This window comes from Tachyglossus aculeatus, chromosome 17 (assembly GCF_015852505.1).
Source record: "Tachyglossus aculeatus isolate mTacAcu1 chromosome 17, mTacAcu1.pri, whole genome shotgun sequence".
NCBI classification, from domain to species: domain Eukaryota; kingdom Metazoa; phylum Chordata; class Mammalia; order Monotremata; family Tachyglossidae; genus Tachyglossus; species Tachyglossus aculeatus.
In genome coordinates this window covers 35,850,178-35,866,499 of record NC_052082.1, presented here as the reverse complement: position 1 = coordinate 35,866,499, position 16,322 = coordinate 35,850,178, and the positions used below count along the sequence as shown (strand labels likewise).

General features: G+C 52.3%; 1 protein-coding gene across 1 annotated transcript in view; it reads right to left on the bottom strand.

Annotated features, from left to right (window-relative positions):
- The window catches only part of GPAT2 (glycerol-3-phosphate acyltransferase 2, mitochondrial), a 23,819-nt gene extending 7,497 nt beyond the window's left edge, over positions 1-16,322 (bottom strand). Inside the window, exons 1-16 of the mRNA XM_038758804.1 lie at positions 16,307-16,322; positions 15,121-15,193; positions 13,201-13,300; positions 12,584-12,697; positions 8,172-8,245; positions 7,528-7,635; positions 6,477-6,605; positions 5,692-5,791; positions 5,260-5,396; positions 5,073-5,172; positions 4,787-4,996; positions 3,318-3,428; positions 3,108-3,190; positions 2,294-2,412; positions 486-556; positions 41-299 (exon numbers count right to left, since the gene is read on the bottom strand). Of these exons, the coding sequence (XP_038614732.1) occupies positions 41-299; positions 486-556; positions 2,294-2,412; positions 3,108-3,190; positions 3,318-3,428; positions 4,787-4,996; positions 5,073-5,172; positions 5,260-5,396; positions 5,692-5,791; positions 6,477-6,605; positions 7,528-7,635; positions 8,172-8,245; positions 12,584-12,697; positions 13,201-13,300; positions 15,121-15,193; positions 16,307-16,322 (1,804 nt within the window). The remainder of the gene's footprint in view (positions 1-40; positions 300-485; positions 557-2,293; positions 2,413-3,107; positions 3,191-3,317; positions 3,429-4,786; positions 4,997-5,072; positions 5,173-5,259; positions 5,397-5,691; positions 5,792-6,476; positions 6,606-7,527; positions 7,636-8,171; positions 8,246-12,583; positions 12,698-13,200; positions 13,301-15,120; positions 15,194-16,306) is intronic.

Sequence of the window (16,322 nt, the reverse complement as noted above, 5' to 3'; positions counted from 1 at the left end):
CCGAGAAGCGGGGAGGGGAAGGGGACGCAGTGCCACTCACCGCCCACGGCCTCGCAGAGGAACACGGGCAGCAGGGCGGCCCCGTGGTGGGCCAGCCGGAGGCGGGCCGGGCCGGCCCTGGGCAGCACCAGGACGTCGCCTCGGGGCAGGCGCCACAGGGAGATGCCGCCGCGCAGCAGGCGCAGCGCGTGCATCACCAGGTGACGCAGGCGGCCCGAGAAGCCCACGTCGAAGCCCCGCAGCAGCGTCTCCTCCGTCAGCCAAGAGAACTCGCCCAGCAGCTTGGACAGGAACAGGCCCTGGGCGGGCGCCGGCGAACAATAACCACCCTCCAGTGACGCGGCACCCCGGGGCAACAGGAGGCGGAGGGGTCAGCTGCGGGGGACCCTCCTCTCCCGCGCCCCTGGCCCTCTGGCTACTGGGCACTCTGGGCCCGAACCCTCCCGCCGCAAGCCCCCCGGCCCCAACCCCTGCCCCTCTCCCACCTCCGGGTGCTTGTGGAGCAGTAGAGCCGCCATCACCGCCACGGCCATCACCGCCGAGCTCGAGACGCTGGCTGCAGCGGGCACAGGGGACCGGGGGAGGCCGTAAACTCCTCGCGGGCATGGAACTCTCGACAAGCGCTTAGCAGAGTGCTCGGAAGTGCTCCAAAAATACCATCGACTCTATATGTTGCCAGCTTGTACTTCCCAAGCGCTTAGTACAGTGCTCTGCACACGGTAAGCGCTCAATAAATATGATTGATTGATTGATTTTGTTAGTATGTTTGGTTTTGTTGTCTGTCTCCCCCTTCTAGACTGTGAGCCCACTGTTGGGTAGGGACTGTCTCTCTATGTTGCCAGTTTGTACTTCCCAAGCGCTTAGTACAGTGCTCTGCACACAGTAAGCGCTCAATAAATACGATCGATTGATTGATTGAGGGACCGAGGCTTCAAAAATACCATCGACTGATGGATTGAGGGACGGAGGGAATCCCACAGATGCTGCGTTTGGCCCTGCTTCTTCCCGCTTTGGGTAGGGGAATCTTCCCACTTTGGCTCCTCCCATGGGACTGGGTTCCAGTCTGACCTGAGCTCCCGCCTGGCCCATCTCCCTCATCTCGCCCCCACTGAGCATTAGGACCAGGCTGTCCGGGGGTCCCTCCCTGCCTGGCATTTTGTAGAGCTCTTCTTGGATTCTTTAATCATTAAATTAAATATTAAACTCTGCACACAGTAAGTGCTCAATATGACAGTGAAAATCATAATAATAATGGCATTTATTAAGCATTTACTATGTGCAAAACACTGTTCTAAGCGCTGGGGAGGTTACAAGGTGATCACGTGGTCCCACGGGGGGCTCACAGTCTTCATCCCCATTTAACAGATGAGGGAATTGAGGCCCAGAGAAGAATAATAATAATAATAATGGCAGCATTTGTTAAGCGCTTACTATGTGCAAAGCACTGCCCTAAGCGCTGGGGAGGTTATAAGGTGATCAGGTGGTCCCATATGGGGCTCACAGTCTTAATCCCCATTTTCCAGATGAGGGAACTGAGGCCCAGATAAGTGAAATGGACTTGCCCAAAGCCACACAGCTGACAAATAATAATAATAATAACAGAATTTATTAAGTGCTTACTATGTGCAAAGCACTGCTCGAAGCACTGGGGAGGTTACAAGGTGATCAGGTTGTCCCACGGCAGGCTCACAGTCTTAATCCCTACTTAATCCCTCTTTCCTCTCCCCCTCTTCCCCTCTCCATTCCCCCGCCTTACCTCCTTCCCTTCCCCACAGCACCTGTATATATGTATATATGTTTGTACGTATTTATTACTCTATTTATTTTACTTGTACATATCTATTCTATTTATTTTATTTTGTTAATATGTTTGGTTTTCTTCTCTGTCTCCCCCCTCTAGACTGTGAGCCTGTTGTTGGGTCGGGACCGTCTCTATGTGTTGCCAACTTGTACTTCCCAAGCGCTTAGTACAGTGCTCTGCACACAGTCAGCCCTCAATAAATACGATTGATTGATTAATCCCCATTTTACAGATGAGGGAACTGAGGCCCAGAGAAGTGAAGTGACTTGCCCAAAGCCAAGCAGCTGACAATTGGCGGAGCCGGGATTTGAACCCATGAACTCTGACGCCAAAGTCCGGGCTCTTTCCACTGAGCCTCAGTGATGGTATACTGGTCAATTCATGTCGCCTAGTCCCCCCTGGGCTTCAGTCCCCAAGGGCAAGGGCGGCCTCTGCCAGTCACTGTTTGTGCCCAAGCCCCGAGCCCAGCCCGCAAATCGACGACCCACTCACCATGCAGGATATGGCAGCTCAGACTGTCTAAGAGGAAACCGTCAGCTTGCTCCGGTCTCCCCAGGGCTCCAGGCACTGGGATGCACATTGGGGCTCGCTCGCAGTCGGAAGGGACGGGCCTGGGGCAGAAGACAAAACGGGAGACGGGGAGCAGGGAGGCGGACGAGCCCAGCACCGCTGGAGGGGGTGGAATAGAGGCGAATTGCGGCTGACCACTCTATCTGGTGAGGATGGACACACGCCTGACCCAAGGCAACAGGGCAATAATGATAATAATGGCATTTATTAAGCGCTTACTATGTGCAAAGCATCGTTCTAAGCGCTGGGGAGGTTACAAGGTGATCAGGTTGTCCCACGGGGGGCTCACAGTCTTCATCCCCAATTTCCAGATGAGGGAACTGAGGCCCAGAGAAGTCAAGTGACTTGCCCCAAGTCACCCAGCTGACAGTTGGCGGAGCCGGGGTTTGAACCCACGACATTGCTTCTCTAATCTATATGTCTTACAGAGATCCCTTTCATCTCCAAAAACCACCAAAGGAGATCAGGGCCAAGAGCAAGCAGGGAACAGAGGGACAGCAGACGACCAGAGAGCATGGAACAGAGAGAGGGGGAGCACAGACGGGAAGCAGAGGTTTAGATACCCAGGATCTAATGCTGTTTAAACCTTCGCTACTCCACAGGATGTCCGAGCGCCCTGCCCTCCCCACGCCCCCGAGGGTGATGAGTACTGGAGAAGTCGGGATCACTGGGGCTGGGGCACGGCGGGTTGGGGAGTCCCCCGGGGAAGCCCTCCCTTCCTCCCGGAGCCCGTTACCCCTGGCCGAGCAGGGCTGGCAGCAGCAGCTCTTCCAGGGACCGTCCGCCGGGCCTGCGATTCGGGATGTTGGCCATGAACTCCTGCCCAAGACACAGGGTGATCAGGCCCGCTGCCCCGACAGGGCCTCGGCCTTCCCCTGCACACGCGCCCTCCCGCACATACAATACCCACCCACCCACGCTCACCCCATTCCCTCCCCTCCGGCACCTGCAGGGAGAAGGGCTGGGAAAAATCCACACGGACACAGCCCAGGCGTCCCGCCAGGCCCCGCAAAGCAGCCAGAGTCACCGACCAGAGCCCCAGTGGGGATGCGGAGCCCTGCATGGGACGGGCGGGAGGGCAAACGATGCAGGGGAAGAAAACAAAAAAATTCCATCTCCTCTTGGAAGCCGTCCCTGACTAACCTTTCATCTCCCCACCCTATTTTCCCTTCCTAGTGGAAGGGGAAATAGCCCCCATGCACATAGGCACATATGAGAAGCGGCGTGGCTCAGTGGCTTCTAATCAATCAATCATATTTATTGAGCACTTACTGTGTGCAGAGCACTGTACTAAGCCCTTGGGAAGTACAAGTTGGCAACATATAGAGACAGTCCCTACCCAACAGTGGGCTCACAGTCTAGAATCAATAAATACGATTGAATGAATGAATGAATGAATGAAAGAGCCCGGGCTTTGGAGTCAGAGGTCATGGGTTCCAATCCCTGCTCCTCCAATTGTCAGCTGTGTGACTTTGGGCAAGTCACTCAACTTCTCTGTGCCTCAGTTACCTCATCTGTAGAATGGGGATGAAGATTGTGAGCCCCCCCGTGGGACAACCTGATCACCTTGTAACCTCCCCAGCGCTTAGAACAGTGCTTCGCACATAGTAAGTGCTTAACAAATGCCACCATTGTTATTTTAGGCACTCACCCCACTCCCCAACAATCAGTCGTATGTATTGAGTGCTTACTGTGTGCAGAGCACTGTACTAAGCGCTTGGGAAGTACAAGTTGGCAACATATAGAGACGGTCCCTACCCAACAGTGGGCTCACAGTCTAGAAGGGGGAGACAGAGAACAAAACAAAATGTATTAACAAAAATAAAATAGAATAGATATGTACAAGTAAAATAAACAAAACATATTAACAAAATAAAATTAAACAGAATAGATATGTACAAGTAAAATAAACAAAACATTAACAAAATAAAATAGAAATAAATAGAAATAAAACTAAATAAATAATAAATAAATAGAAAACACATGGTTATTTCCCCCACCGGTAATTTATTTTAATGTCTCAAGGGCAGGGACTGTGTCGATTTATCGATTTATCATACTCTTCCGAGAGCTTAGCCCAATGCTCTGCACACTGTAAGCGCTCAATAAATACCACCGACTGGCTGGGGGAGTGACTGAGTGGCTGATGCAGGCTCTAGACTGTGAGCCCACTGTTGGGTAGGGACCGTCTCTATATGTTGCCAACCTGTACTTCCCAAGCGCTTAGTACAGTGCTCTGCACACAGTAAGCGCTCAATAAATACGACAATGAATGAATGCAGGGATTGGGCCGCCACCACCGCCCGGGAGCCAGCTCCATTCCAGCTTCCCCCTGCCTCCCGCCGTCCCCGTCGGCCTGACCCAGCGGGAGGCGAGAGGATTGGAGCAGTTTGAGCGCCGAGGAAGTCTCCTTACCTGGGAATCGGCGGGCGGCGCCCCGGGAGTTAGGTCGTAGGCGATGCCCACGGGCACCAGGGCCACGTCAGAGACCATGCCCTCCCGGGTGGCCTGCAGGACCAAACTCAGCCAGGCCCGGCCGTGGGCAGAGAGCCGGGACCCTCCTCCAGACGGCCCCTCTAAGAAAACCAAAAGAGGCTGCCTGCTGATCAGTAGCTGCTCCACAGCCTGGGGAGAGCAGGTGGGTGCTCAGAGCAGGGCTCTGGCCAGACCCGGCCCCGCTCCCCGGCCCAGCGGCACTTACTGCGTGAAGAAGCACCCCCGGGAGGTCCCCCCCGGGGCCGCCCGGCGAAAGGTCGGTCCCCATGGGCGGGAAGAGGCCACCGAGGCGTCTCAGCAAGGCCCTGAGAGGGAACACAGGGCAGGGAGGTCACCGGAGGAGCTCACCCGGCCAGCCCAGCCCCGCCGACCTGGAAGGGTGGGAGTCTCACCTGAGGACGGGAGAGCAACTTTGGGGGTCCCAGGCCACATGGACCACCCCTAGTTGCTGGGACAGCAAGAGGAGGGGAAGGAGAAGCCCATCCAGGTGTGACTTGTGAGTGGAGAGGAAGACGAGCGGAACGCCAGGCTGAGGGGGAGAGGAGGAAAGAGCCTGCGACAGGAAGTCCCCTTGGCCACCGATCCCGGAATCGGGGTCCCCGAAGTCTCGGCTGGGACAAGCGGACAGGAGGATGGGCCGCATCAGCCCATACAGATCTTCCCCTGAGCACCCCCATACAACTGCGGGGGGGGTCTCCCGGGGTCTGGAGTCTCCAGAACACAGGGTGGGAGGGGAGGGAGACTTGGGGGCAGCAGGAAGACTGGGCTTCCGGAGGAAACGTTTCCCCAGTGGGGCCGGACGTCCGACATCCCAGAATCCTCACCACCTCTAAAGCCTGGTGGACCATGGCGAGCTGTCCCTGGTGGAGCTGAACGTTTACGAAGACGGACTTCAGAAACCGCAGCAGGAGCCAGCTGAAGAATCTGAGAACGGGAAGGATTTTTTTATCATCATCATCCTTCTCCTCCGCCTCAGTGGTATTTATTGGGTGCCTGCGGTATGCGCGGCGCTTGCATTGGGTGCTCGAAACCGTACAGTAAAAGTAAATAATCCAGCTGCCTAATCCAGCTATCTACATGGTGAGAGGAAGAAGAGGAAAAAAGCCAGCATCAGCCAGTAACACCACAAGGGTGGAATAAATATATTAATGGGGTCAATGTACCACAGCTGAAGGGCTAACAGGGCCAGGGAGAGGGCTTGGCTGGAGAGCCCACTCTTTTAGACTGTGAGCCCACTGTTGGGTAGGGACTGTCTCTATATGTTGCCAATTTGTACTTCCCAAGAGCTTAGTACAGTGCTCTGCACATAGTAAGCGCTCAATAAATACGATTGATGATAATGATGAGAGGCAGGGAGCATGAGGAAAGGACCCCAAACCACCCACAGATTCCCACGCCCCAGCCAGGAAGGCCTTGCGTTCAGGGAAGCCCCGGCACAGAAGTCCGAGGGGTCCATACCCCACCAGGCAGCAACAGTCCCTCCCGTTCTTCCGGCCCGGTCAAGTTCACCTCCCCCCATACTCTCTCACCCCCGTCCCCACCCCAGCCATGCTATTCTTTGGCAGCTGGGTCCCCCAGACCAAATCTGCCGTAGGAGTCACAGACGCACCGGAGCAGAGGCGGAGAGAGCGAGGCCTGGATCTGGCCTAGGATGTGCCTCGCCTCCGCGGTCCAGGACTTCAGCCTGGCCCCGTCGCCGGCCTCCTGAGGGCCCCTCAGTGCCAGCGCTTCCTGCACCCTGCAGAGGGATCAGGGAGGAGATGGAGGAGCCCGCCCTGGACCGCTGGCGGTTTCTGAAGCGAGAGAACACGCGTGAGGGGAGGGAATGGCGGGGGGACGCTGGGGACGATGGCCCGCTGAAGACCTCTAAATCCTTTAAAGCCAACTGCCGCTTCTCCCTGCCCTCCAAAATAGATGGCGAAGTAGGGGCAGGAAGGCCAAGGAAGACTGAGGTGGGCATCTCTACTGTGCCCGTTTGGGAACCACAATGAAGCAGAAAGCACTGGGCAGAAAACAGCAGAGCCCAGGAATCCTGGCTTCCAGCCCACATTTAATCAATCAATCGCATTTATTGAGTACTTACTGTGTGCAGAGCTCTGACCTAATAACTTGGGAGAGTCCAATACAACATTATAACAGTCACATTCCCTGCCCTCACCATCCATTCCCCCAGGTTATTAAAATTAATTCATATCATGATTATTGTTATTATTATAATAGTGGTATTTGTTAAGCACTTACTCTGTGCCAACTGGGGTAGATACAAGCAAATCAGGTTGGACACAGTCCCTGACCCAGACGGGACTCACAGTCTTAGTCCCCATTTTACAGACGAGGTAACTGAGGCACAGAGAATTTAAGTGACTTGCCCAAGATCACATAGCAGACAAATGGCAGAGCTGGGATTAGAATCCAGATCTTCTTGACTCCCAGGTTGCGCTCTACCCACTGGGTCGTGGTCCTCTGGGCCACCTTGGAGCTCTGGCCCAGCCCATAAAAGACGCGTCCGACCCCCGGGTTCATGAAGGGCCAGTTGGGAGGCAGGGTCTCGGGTTGGCGGCGCGGGACAAGGAAGACGGAACCGGGAGAGGGGATCCATTTCCATTCAGAAAAGTGCTCCGCGTACCCTGCCCCGTCCTCGGGAAAAAGGGCCTACCTACCGCTTGCTGCCGACAATCTTGTCCCGCACAGTTCCGTCAGGGGGAGGGATGTTCCACCCTAGCACACACATGACACAGCAGAAGCGCCGCACCAGCCAGCCACGGTACCTGGGTCAAAATCCCCGCCGGAACGGGGGCCGCGTGGGCCACAGAAGGAAGGGGGAGGTGGGAGAAACCTTCAGAGTCAAACTATAGCACCCAGACCACCGAGGCACAATACTGGGGCCTTCAATGGGCCAAGGACTTCCATTGTTCGGGGCACATTCCCATCAGTTACCTCACTTGGCCCTCACGAGGCGCGGGCCGGAGGCCCACTGAGAAACTGAGGCCTATAGAGGATCGGGACTCGGCCAAAGTCACCCAGTAGGCCAGTGTCAGAGCTGGAATATCCAACTTCCAGCCCTGTGCTCTTTCCACTGAGCGCTCCACAATCTTCTGACCCCGCCAGCCTCGGGGGGCAAGGGAGAGGACAGGGGCCCATTTCCCCATTGGAGAGGGGGAAAAGAGTCAGAGGAAATGGATGAAACGAGAGCCTCCGGACTCCTCTCCCGTCCTCGTCACCACTGGACAGCTCAGCGGGGTCTACACCACCGTGGGGGCCAGGGTCCGCCCCCCAGCCCCGTCCCCGGCCTCCCCTGAGTTACCTGGTACTGTTCTCTGTTACGAGGATCACATTGTGAAAGCCCATGGTGGCGATGTTCTTGTCGAAGAGGGACTCCTACGGACAAGGAATTTTGGGATCATTACATTGTCAGCTACTCCGGGGCAAGAACCAGGACTTCTCCAGTCCGGGGCTCCGCACACTTTGGCCAACTACTAACGGTGATGACGATGACGGTAAGAGGAGTGGAGGGATGATGCCCTTCCCATTCCCTTTTTCCTCCACTGAGTTAGCCCCTGGCTCCCCCACCCCCAAATCCCAGAGAAGAATCTCTCCCCATCGTGACCGCCGGAGCTGAGAAAAGCACGGCAGCCTGGTAGAAAGAGAATAGGTCCAGGGATCAGAGGACCCAGATCTAATCATAGCTCTGCACTCGCTTGCTGTGTGACCTTGGGCAAGTATATACCTTCTGTGTGCCTCAGTTTCCCCATCTGTGAAATGAGGACTCAATACCCATTCTCTCTCCACCTTAGACTGTGAGCTCCATCTGGGACAGGGACAGTGCCCGACCTGATGATCTTCTACGTCATAAGTGCTTAACAAAACCCACAGTTATGAGAAGCAGCATGGCCTAGTGGATAGAGCTTAGCCCTGGGAGTCAGAAGGACCTGGGTTCTAATCCTGGCTCCGCCATTTATCCGCTGTGTGACCGTGGGCAAGTCGCTTTACTTCTCTGTGCCTCAGTTACCTCATCCGGAAAATGGGGATTAAAACTGTGATCATCTGTGCAACAGGGACTGTGTCCGACCTGGCAAACTTGTATCTACCCCAGTGTTGAGTACGGTGACAGGCACATAAATACAGTTTTTAAAAAAGGCAGTTAAGGAGGTTGTGGTTGGGTAGAGGGAATTCAGAGTTGGTGAGGATAGAGACTGTACAATGAGTAAGGATAATGAGATTGAGTATCTACCCAGGTTGGCGCGTAGGTCACGTGGGGCGGAAATCAGAGGTCAGCAGAACCGAGGAGGGAGAGCAAACGGGCAGTGGAAGGGTCGTCGGGAACATCCACATGGATATTGAAGCCGCAAGGATCAATTTAGGGATGGAGAGAAGGAATATGGGGAAGGGAACCGTACTCCAGTCCACACTTCACTCTGCTGCCGGGATCATTTTTTAAAAAAACTGTTCGGTCCATGTTTCTCCCCTCCTCAAGAGCCTCCAGTGGTTGCCCATTCACCTCTGAATCAAACAGAAGCTATTCACCATTGGTTTTAAAGCTATCACCTTGCCCCCTCCTATCTAACCTCTCTGATTTCTTTCTACAACCCAGCACGTTCACAACTCTAACACCAACCTACTCGCCGTAACTCGATTTCCCCAACTCGCCACCGACCCCTCGCCCACTTCCTGCCTAAGGCCTGGAATTCCCTCCACTATCGTATTTAACAGTCACTCTCCCTACTTTCAAAGCCTCACTAAAATCCCATCTCCTCCGAGAGACCTTCCCCCACTAAGCCCTTATTTCCCTTGCTCCCTCGCCTTTCTTCGTGGCCTTTGCCACCTGGATTTTTTTTGATGGCATTTAGCAAGCGCTTACTATGTGCAAAGCATTTGCACAGTCACCTCACCTTCAGCCCTACAGCACTTACGTGCATGCCCGCTATATATTTTAACGTCGGTCTCTAGACTGAAAGCTCCTTGAGGGCAGGAATCCTATCTACCAACTCCTGTACTCTCCCACAGACAGTACTCTGCATACAGTAAGTTCTCGATAAATACGACTGGTTGATGAAAACTGTTCAGAAAGTTGGAGGAAAGATCTGGGGATGGTAGACGACAGTGACTGGTATCTGGAGTAGAGGCAGATGGAAGGAAAGAGAAGGATGAGGGAAGTGTGACGAAGTGAGAAGGAAGCCGACTCCTCCCCCCTTTCCCAGTGAGTCTTGGGGAGTGGGATAAGATGAGACCCCTTCGGGAGAGAGCGGCAGGGGAGACAGTGTCATTTGGAGAGAGCCAGGTTTTAGGGAGAGTAAAGAGGAGCAGGGTGAGGAACAGGTGAAGGATGAAGGGAAGCATCCCCATGATGGCAGTTAGGTGTTATAGGAGAAGTCAGAAGCAATAATTGTGAGAGAAGAAGTCAGAAGCAATAATTGTATAATAACTGAGAAGCAGCATGGCCCTGTGGAAAGAGCATAGGCCTCGGAGTCCGAGAACTTGGGTTCTAGTCCCGCTGTCTGCCACTTGCCTGCTGTGCGACTCCGTCCAAGTCGCTTAACTTCTCTGTGCCTCAGTTCACTCATCTGCAAAATGGGGATTCAATACCTGTACTCCCTCTGAATTAGAATGTGAGCCCCATGTGGGACCCAATTATTTTATATCTGCCCCAGTGCTTAATGAATACCACAGTTATTAATCTGGTGGCTCCACTGACCAATCACTTTAATACAGGTCCCTGAGAGCAAAGCAAATGTTTAGATACCATAAATTTATACTAATGCCCGTCTCTCCCTCTAAACAGTAAGCACATTATTGACCATTCATTCAGTCAATCCTATTTATTGAGCGCTTACTGTGCAAAACACTATACTAAGCACTTGGGAAAATACAACAACAGACACAACATGTCTGGCCAGAAACATGTCCACTAACTCTACCGTATTGTACCCTCCCAAGAGCTTCATACAGTGCCCTGCACATAGTGAGCGCTCAATAAATACCATCGATTGATTGATTCAGAAGTGTATGTGTAACAGACTCAGTTCTGCTAAAATGTGTTTTTTTCTAGACTGTAAACTCATTGTGGGCAGGGAATGTGTCTGTTTATTGTAATATTGTACTCTCCCAAGCACTTATTACAGTAAGCTTTGCACATAGAAAGAGCTCAATAAATACAACTGAATTAATTAATTTTTGCAGGTGTTTGCATTTGACCCCCTTGAGGCTCACAGTCAAAGCAGGTGGAAGATCAGCTATTGAATCCTCATTTTAAAGGGGAGAAAATGGAGACAGAAAAGTTCTGAAATACAGCAGGCAAGTAGCAAAGCCAGAATTAGAACCCAAGTCCACGCTCTTTCCACTATGACAAATGGCAGCGTGGCTCAGTGGAAAGAGCAAGGGCTTTGGAGTCAGAGGTCATGGGTTCAAATCCTGGCTCTGCCAACTGTCAGCTGTGTGACTTTGGGCAAGTCACTTAACTTCTCTGGGCCTCAATTCCCTCATCTGTAAAATGGGAATTAAAACTGGGAGACCCCTGTGGGACAACCTGATCACCTGGTAACCTCCCCAGTGCTTAGAACAGTGTTTTGCACATAGTAAGCGCTTAACAAATACCATTATTATTATTATTATTCTCGTGCCAATGAGAAGAAGCGTCGTTTAGTGGAAAGAGCCCGGGTTTGGGAGTCAGAGGTTGTGGGTTCTAATCCCAGCTCCTCCGATTACCAGCTGTGTGACTTTGGGCAAGTCACAACTTCTCTGTGCCTCAGTTACCTCATCTGTAAAATGGGGATTAAGACTGTGAGCCCCAAGTGGGACAACCTGATTACTCTGTATCTACCCCAGCACTTGGAACAGTGTTTGGCACATAGTAAGCGCTTAACAAATGCCATCATTATTATTATCCAAATGGGTGAATACTACAGCGCAAGTTTTCCTCAATGTGGAGCGCCGTAGGCATGGTGACCCCCGCATTATAATAATTATGGTATTTGTTAAGTGCCTACTAAGTGTCAGCCACTGTACTAAGCACAGGGGTGGATACAAGTAAATTGAGTTGGACACCCTGTCCCACATGGGGAAGCTCACAGTGTCAATCCCCATTTTATAGGTGAGGTAACTGAGGCCCAGAGAAGTGAAATGACTTGCCCAAGGCCACACAGCAGACAAGTGGAGAAGCAGCGTGGCTCAGTGGAAAGAGCCCAGGCTTTGGAGTCAGAGGTCATGGGTTCAAATCCCAGCTCTGCCACTTGTCATCTGTGTGACTTTGGGCAAGTCACTTCATTTCTCTGGGCCTCAGTGACCTCATCTGTAAAATGGGGATTAAGACTGTGAGCCCCCCGTGGGGCAACCTGATCACCTTGTAACCCCGCCAGGGCTTAGAACAGTGCTTTGCACATAGTAAGCGCTTAATAAATGCCATAAAAACAACAAAGTGGTGAAGCCAGGATTAGAAACCCTGAGCTTCGTACTCCCGGGTGGTTTTTCGTGTCTGGACCGCTGCCACGAATCCTAGCTTCCAGAACCAAGGGAGATCTGACCGGAGAGGGTCTTGGGATGCCTGACTCAAAGCTCAATTTGCTTCTTTGGGGTCTGACCCAATACCCCATCCCAGCCGCAGAACTCTGTGCGGTGCCCCACACTCCCCACGGCCCGTTTCCTGACAGGGAACGGAATCTGCCCTCCTCAGCTCCCCAGCTCCCCGAAAGACTTTCCACCAGATCCCCTGAACCGCCTTACCCAGCTCCTTGGGGTGCAGCTCTGGCAGCAGCGTCCCACGAAGGGCCGGTACTTCCCAAGAAACGGGGTGACGGTCTCCAGCTTTACACCAAAGGCCATCGGCCACATCCCGGGCTAGGAACGGAAACCCAAGGTCAGGCTCTCCTCCCTCATCCCAGGGGGTGCAGGGGCGAAGTAAGCATCATGCTGAAGAAGGGACTGGGTTGAGGGGCAAGACCCCACCCTGAAACAGTACTTGGGCCCCTGGAGAAGCCCAACTTGACCAGGATGAGGGGAGGAGGAGGCAGTATGGGCATCAAACGTGAAGGTCAAAGGGCAGCCCCGGTTAAGGAGCTGGGCCGGAGTGGGAGGGCGACCCTGGGCCAGGGGTGGACCGGGGATGGGAGGGCGACCCTGGGCCGACGGTCAAGCGGGGATGGGAGGGCAACCCTGGGCCGACGGTCAAGCGGGGATGGGAGGGCAACCCTGGGCCGACGGTCAAGCGGGGACGGGAGGGCGACCCTGGGCCGATGGTCAAGCGGGGATGGGAGGGCGACCCTGGGCCAACGGTGGACCGGGGATGGGAGGGCGACCCTGGGCCGACAGTTGACCGGGGATGGGAGGACGACGGCTCTTACGTTGGGCCGATTCTGGTTGCGGCCTTCCGGCGGAGTTTGGGCCTGGATCATGGTTCGGGATGCCTGGAGACGGGGTGACAGTGGCACAGGCCGGAGGGTCCTGGGGGTCAGAGGTCACGGAGAGTCAGCGCCCAGGCCTATAATACCTGGGCCCATGGGGGGCCCCTTTCACCAGAGCCAAGGCTCTCCTCCCCTAGGTGGACCGGGGTCCCAGGGGCCGCCCCCACCCTCCCTTACTCCGCTGGCAGGAATGGAGGGGCGGCCAGAAGGGCAAAGAAAATGCCTGAAGGGCAGAGAAAATGGCAGAGAAATGTAAAAGGGGCGGGACTTGATACTATGATTGACAGGCAGGTGGTCCAGTTGAGAGACTCAGCCCCACCCCTCACTACTTTCATTCATTCAATCGTATTTATTGAGCGCTTACTGTTCATTCATTCATTCAATCGTATTTGAGCGCTTACTGTGTGCAGTGCACTGTACTAAGCGCTTGGGAAGTACAAATTGGCAACATATAGAGATGGTCCCTACCCAACACTGGGCTTACAGTCTAGAGAAGCATTGTGGCTCAGTGGAAAGAGCCCGGGCTTTGGAGCCAGAGGTCAGGGGTTCAAATCCTGGCTCCGCCAATTTTGGGCAAGTCACTTCATTTCTCTGGGCCTCAGTTACGTCATCTGTAAAATGGGGATTCATTCATTCAGTCGTATTTATTGAGCGCTTACTGTGTGCAGAGCACTGTACTAAGCACTTGGGAAGTACAAGTTGGCAGCATATGGAGACAGTCCCTACCCAACAGCGGGCTCACAGTCTAGAAGGGGGGCTCACAGTCTAGAAGGGGGGCTCACAGTCTAGAAGGGAGAAATGAAGGGGGATGAAGACTGCGGGACCTCCGTGGGACAACCTGATCACCTTGTAACCTCTCCATCACTTAGAACAGTGCTTTGCACATAGTAAGCACTTAATAAATGCAATTATTATTATTATTATTATTATTGGAAGGGGGCGACAGACAACAAAACAAAACATGGAGACAACCTGATCACCTTGTAACCTCTCCATCACTTAGAACAGTGCTTTGCACATAGTAAGCACTTAATAAATGCCATTATTATTATTATTATTATTGGAAGGGGGAGACAGACAACAAAACATGGAGACAACCTGATCACCTTGTAACCTCTCCGGCGCTTAGAACAGTGCTTTGCACATAGTAAGCACTCAATAAATGCCATTATTATTATTATTATTATTACTGGAAGGGGGAGACAGACAACAGAACAAAACATGGAGACAACCTAATCACCTTGTAACCTCTCCGGTGCTTAGAACAGTGCTTTGCACATAGTAAGCGCTTAATAAATGCTATTATTATTATTATTATTAGAAGGGAGAGACAGACAACAAAACACGGGGACAGGTGTCATGTTGTCGTAACAAATCGCCCCGAAACCACCTGCAGAAAATGGTCCCCCACTTTAAGCTCCTGCCCCTCTGGCCCCGCCATAAATAATAATAATAATAATGCTATTTGTAAGCGCTTAGTATGTGCCAAGCACCGTTCTAAACGCTCTAAGAGGGAAAGAGCAGGGCCAGTGGGGAGGGAGCAGCCTGGCATCCAACTTTTCCATCGCCCCAACCCACCCAGGATTACATAATCCAACCCCCAGGATTATATAATTCTATTGATCCGTTTTGATTCATTCAATCAGATTTATTGAGCTCTTCCTGGGTGCAGAGCACTCAGTATTTGATGGTATTGACACCTGTCCACTTGTTTTGCTGTCTGTCTCCCTTTTCTAGACTGGGAGCCCGTCTCTATCTGTTGCCTAATTGTCCTTTCCAAGCGCTTAGTCCAGTGCTCTGCATGCAGTAAGCGCTCAATAAATAGGATTGAATAAATGAGCAAAAATCAGTGGTTCAAACCAGTGATGGTCGGGGTTACCAACCGGTTTATCCGTCCCGGCTGCTAGAAAGCTGAGCTCGATGTACAAACTGGCTGTCCAAAGATGAAGTTTACATTGATTTTTATCGCCTTGGGGGCAATCTTAACTGGTGAATTATTATTATATAATAATAATAATAATAATAATGGTATTTGTTAAGCGCTTACTATGTGCAAAGCACTGTTCTGAACGCTACAGCTCTTTGCATTCAGTGAGGCCTCAATAAGTATCATTGATTAACTGGGGGTGGTGCCCGGAAAAAATTTCAGGAGCCAGATAAAGATTAGAGATCGCCTTAGTTTGTTGTACTTCCCAAGCGCTTAGTACAGTGCTCTGCACACAGTAAGCACTCAATAAATACGATTGATTGATTGATTGATTAGTTTGGCAGGATTGATTTCTTCCTGAGGCCCTATAACCCCGTCCTTCATGTCCCAAAACAGTCTCTCCAAAGCTTCAAGGAGGAATCTTCTAGACTGTGAGCCCGCTGTTGGGTAGGGACCATCTCTATATGTTGCCAACATAATAATAATAATAATAATAATAGCATTTATTCAGCGCTTACTATGTGCAAAGCACTGTTCTAAGCACTGGGGAGGTTACAGGGTGATCAGGTTGTCCCAAGGGGGGCCCCCAGTCTTCATCCCCATTTTACAGATGAGGTCACTGAGGCCCAGAGAAGTGACTTGCCCAAAGTCATACAGCTGACAAGTGGTGGGGCCGGGATTTGAACCCATGACCTCTGACTCCAAAGCCCACTGAGCCACGCTGCAACCTGTACTTCCCAAGCGCTTAGAGAGAAGAAGCGTGGTTCAGTGGAAATCAATCAATCGTATTTATTGAGCACTTACTGTGTGCAAAGCACTGCACTAAGCGCTTGGAAAGTACAAGTTGGCAACATATAGAGACGGTCCCTACCCACCATGGGCTCCATGTGGGACAACTTGATTGCCTTGTATCCCCCCCAGCTCTTAGAACAGTGCTTTGTACATAATAAGCGCTTAACAAATACCTTGTTATTAACAAATACTAATTTGTTAATTAATTAATTAATTCTGGCACAAAAGCGCTTAACAAATATTAGGAGTAGTAGTACAGTGCTCTGCACACAGTAAGCGCTCAATAAATACGATTGAATGAATGAAAACATAGAGAGATGTGCTTACCAGCTTTCTGCTCCAT